This window comes from Arachis hypogaea, chromosome 2 (assembly GCF_003086295.3).
Source record: "Arachis hypogaea cultivar Tifrunner chromosome 2, arahy.Tifrunner.gnm2.J5K5, whole genome shotgun sequence".
In the NCBI taxonomy this organism is placed as follows: Eukaryota; Viridiplantae; Streptophyta; class Magnoliopsida; order Fabales; family Fabaceae; genus Arachis; species Arachis hypogaea.
The window spans coordinates 58,359,555-58,363,527 of NC_092037.1; the positions used below are offsets into that span (position 1 = coordinate 58,359,555).

General features: G+C 37.6%; 1 protein-coding gene across 1 annotated transcript; it reads left to right on the forward strand.

The window, feature by feature from the left end:
• The first annotated feature begins 860 nt into the window (after window positions 1–860).
• On the forward strand, window positions 861–1,624 carry LOC112725662 (E3 ubiquitin-protein ligase ATL31-like). The gene is made up of 2 exons (XM_025775468.3): window positions 861–1,012; window positions 1,132–1,624. Exons 1-2 carry the CDS (start codon window positions 861–863, stop codon window positions 1,616–1,618), a joined length of 639 nt encoding a protein of 212 aa, XP_025631253.1. The 3' UTR covers window positions 1,619–1,624.
• The last annotated feature ends 2,349 nt before the right edge of the window (window positions 1,625–3,973 follow it).

The window sequence follows — 3,973 nt, forward strand, 5'->3', positions numbered from 1 at the left end:
AACATTTATTTAATTAATTAAGTGTGAAGATTTGAAAATATTTTATCTATGCTTATGCAGCAGAGGATTTGTAGAGGTTCTAATCAGAACCATTTGGTTGTTCGAATGATTTAACCATAAAATCGGATGATCAAGCTAACTGATCTGCTTAAATATGAAACATCTTAACTTAACACACTGCTTAAAATGGCAAAACTACCGCTAATCCTATAGCAATGAAGGTGGTGTGTCGTAGTATTTTATCATCTAATCAATAGAAACATTACTTAACATCAAATAATGAAGAGAACAACTATTTTGAAATCTTAATTAATGAAGGGAACCGCTATTTTGATAGTTCACCATACTGTTCACATAATAGCAAGAGTGTGTAATGAGAGTCGCTAATAGCGGAGAGAAAATGGTGAACAATTTGAAAGAATGACATGGAGGAAAAAATAAACCAGCAATCTCATTTCTAAATTCTAATCCAGTTAAATATAAAAGGTGAGAGCATAACCAAAGACAGTGATTGCAAACCAAAACGCAAAAATAGAATTGAATTAGCAATCTAAGAAATAAAAATATGTTCAAAAAATTAAAAGGAAAAATTACCATTTGTACCCATAAATTTTGCAAACACTGACAAAAGTACCCATCAAACAAGAAAACTAACGTTGTATCCATGAAAGATGGGTTTCGTGTGACAATAGTACCCAAACCGTAATTTTTCGTTAACTTTTTAATAAAATTCCCAAATTACCCCTTTTATCTTCTTCCCCAAATTCCAAATTTCACAACCCTCATCTTTCGTCTTCCTCTACTGCTGCCAGCCACCAAAAAATTAAAAAGATTAAAAATTGTAGATTATTAATTATCTGATGTTATTGTTCAAATATTATGGTTTATTCCACCATGAAGCACCTCAAAATGGGTCTCAGTGCGCTGTGTGCTTGAGCGAGTTCAAAGACATGGACAAGCTCAGACTTTTGCCCAAGTGCAGTCACGTGTTTCACCCCGAGTGCATCGACGCGTGGCCAAGATGAAGTCGGAAAACATGGAGTTCAAGGTTGAGATTCAGGAGTTAGAGGGAAGTGCCAACCATGTGTTCGATGAAATGTCTGGGAGAATGGGTGAGATTTCTTGTGATAGGAATAAAGGTGGGGTTGGTGAGGGAGTTGATGGAGTTGTTGGGAAGTGTAATGGGACCTCAAAGGTGAGAGCTTTTGGGTTGTTGGTGAGGTCACATTCTACAGGTCACTCTCTTGTGGAACCGGGGAAGAGTTTGGAGAGTTTCACTTTGAGGTTGCCTGAGGAATTGAGGAAGCAGATTCTGGAAGCCAATCATAAGTTTAGTGGTGGTAGTGGTGGGATGAAGCATTCGGCAAGCTACGACGTCGTTTTGCAAAGTGAAGTTGGTGAAGGTAGTAGTAGTAATAAGGGGAGTAAGAATAGTAGGTGGGTGCTGTCTATGACACCTCCATTTGTTTTTCGCGGTTGGGGTCATTTTAGTACTTCTTCTGGTTTGGCACCGCCAAATGAGTACTCAACATGCTCTGGGATTCCTAGGCTTTGGGGTTCTTCAGCGGCAAGGGAAGAGAAAGGATGTGAAGGGAGAGAGGGTTTGCAACTGGTATGATGAAAATTCGAAGGATGAGGGTTGTGAAATTTGAAATTTGGGGAAGAAGATAAAATGGGTAATTTGGGAATTTTATTAAAAAGTCAACGAAAAATCACAGTTTGGATATTATTGTCACACGGAATTCATCTTTCATGGGTACAACGTTAGTTTTCTTGTTTGATGGGTACTTTTGTCAGCATTCACAAAATTCATGGATACAAATGGTAATTTTTCCAAATTAAAACATGAGTATTACTTGGATAGCAAATGTAAGTGACAAAGCCTTATGGTAGCTCTCAAGCTGGTTCCCACTTTTTTGTGCAGTGAGCCACAAATCAAAAGTCTCCAATTGCAGTGAGATCAACAAAATGCTTTACTTCACACTTCGGACGGATTTTATAACATGTGAATACTGTTAAGTCAAATAAATTCAATACTAAACTAGACTTTCTAGCTGGCTGGAACTAACCTATAGAACTTTACATTATATAAAACTTCCTTTCAAGAAAAATGCATAATCAATGCAACGCTTTAGCAAGTAACTATGAACCAAAGGTATATGTCATGTCTAAGTGTACTTCTAACATATTATTTATTTTGGAGATTAAGGAGAGACTCTACAACCATCACAAAGAGGTTAGTGATTATAACTTATTGTGCTGAGATTAATAAAAATTATTATGCTCAAAATGGGTTTTGTGTCAGATTTCATTTTTTGTATATTCTACTAAAAAGTATAACAATAAAAAGGTTTTTTTTCCTTCTCATTATTTATGTATTTTCGCAAAATTCATGTAACGAATGACACGAAAAATGAAAACAGAAAATGAAATTAAGATTTTAATACACCCAAATTTATATAATTTTTGTAAGTAGTAAACTCCTTTCCACTATTTTCAGTTATCCCTTTTTAGTTGTGCGATACTGGTACACGAAATCGTGATTCACACTTTTCACAACTCCGTGCAGCTGACCAGCAAGTGCACTGGGTCGTCCAAGTAATACCTTACGTGAGTAAGGGTTGATCCCACAGAGATTATCGGCTTGAAGCAAGCTATGGTCATCTTCTAAATCTCAGTCAGGCGGATTCAAATGGTCATGGGATTTTGATAATTAAAAGATAAATAAACATAGAATAAAGATAGAGATACTTATGTAATTTTTTGGTGGGAATTTCAGATAAGCGTATGGAGATGCGTTATTCCTTCTGAATCTCTGCTTTCCTACTGTCTTCATTCAATCATTCATACTCCTTTCCATGGCAAGCTGTATGTTCGGGATCACTGTTGTCAATGGCTGCCTCCCGTCCTCTCAATGAAAATGGTCCTCTACGGTTTCTGTACGGCTAATCAATTGTCAAATTTTTCGTCTCGGATGAAAAATACCAGGCACAGCTACCGCATGGCTAATCAGCTTTCGGTTCTTGATCGTGTCAGAATAAGATCCAATGATCCTTTTGTGCACTGTCACTGCGCCCACAGTCGTGAGTTTGAAGCTCGTAACAGTCATCCCTTCCCAGATCCTACTCGGAATACCATAGACAAGGTTTAGACTTTCCGGATCTCAGGAATGCTGCCAATTAATTCTAGCCTATACCACAAAGATTCTAATCTCGGATTCAGATGCTTTGTTGTCAGGAGAGACGATGTGAATCGTTGAATAGAGATCCAAGAGATATGCATTCAAGCTTGTTTTCATGTAGAATGGAAGTGTTTGTTAGGCACGCGTTCATAAGTGAGAATGGTGATGAGTGTCACTTGATCATCACATTTATCATGTTCTTGTGTGCGAATGAATATCTTAGAATAAGAATAAGGTTGAATTGAATAGAAGAACAATAGTACTCTACATTAATTCATGAGGAACACCAGAGCTCCACTCCTTAATCTATGGTGTGTAGAAACTCCACCGTTGAAAATACATAAGTGATAATGGTGTTCATTGGCTTCGGCCCCAGAGAGGGAACCAGAATGACCAAGACGTCTAATACAATGAGAAAAAATAATATTTATACTAAAACTAGTAGCTAAGGTTTACAGAGATAAGTAAATAGTGCAGAAATCTACTTTCGGGGCCTACTTGGTGTGTGTTTGGGCTGAGCATTGAAGCTTTCACGTGTAGAAACTTTTCTTGGAGTTAAACGCCAGCTTTGGTGCCAGTTTGGGCGTTTAACTCCAGCTTGTAACTTAGTTCTGGCGTTTAACGCTAGAATATGGCAGGAAGTTGGCGTTTAAACGCCAATTTGCGTCGTCAACACTCGGGTAAAGTATAGACTATTATATATTGCTGGAAAGCCTAGGATATCTACTTTTCAACGCAATTGAGAGCTCGCCACTTGAGTTTCCATAGATCCAAAAAGTCCATTTTGAGTGC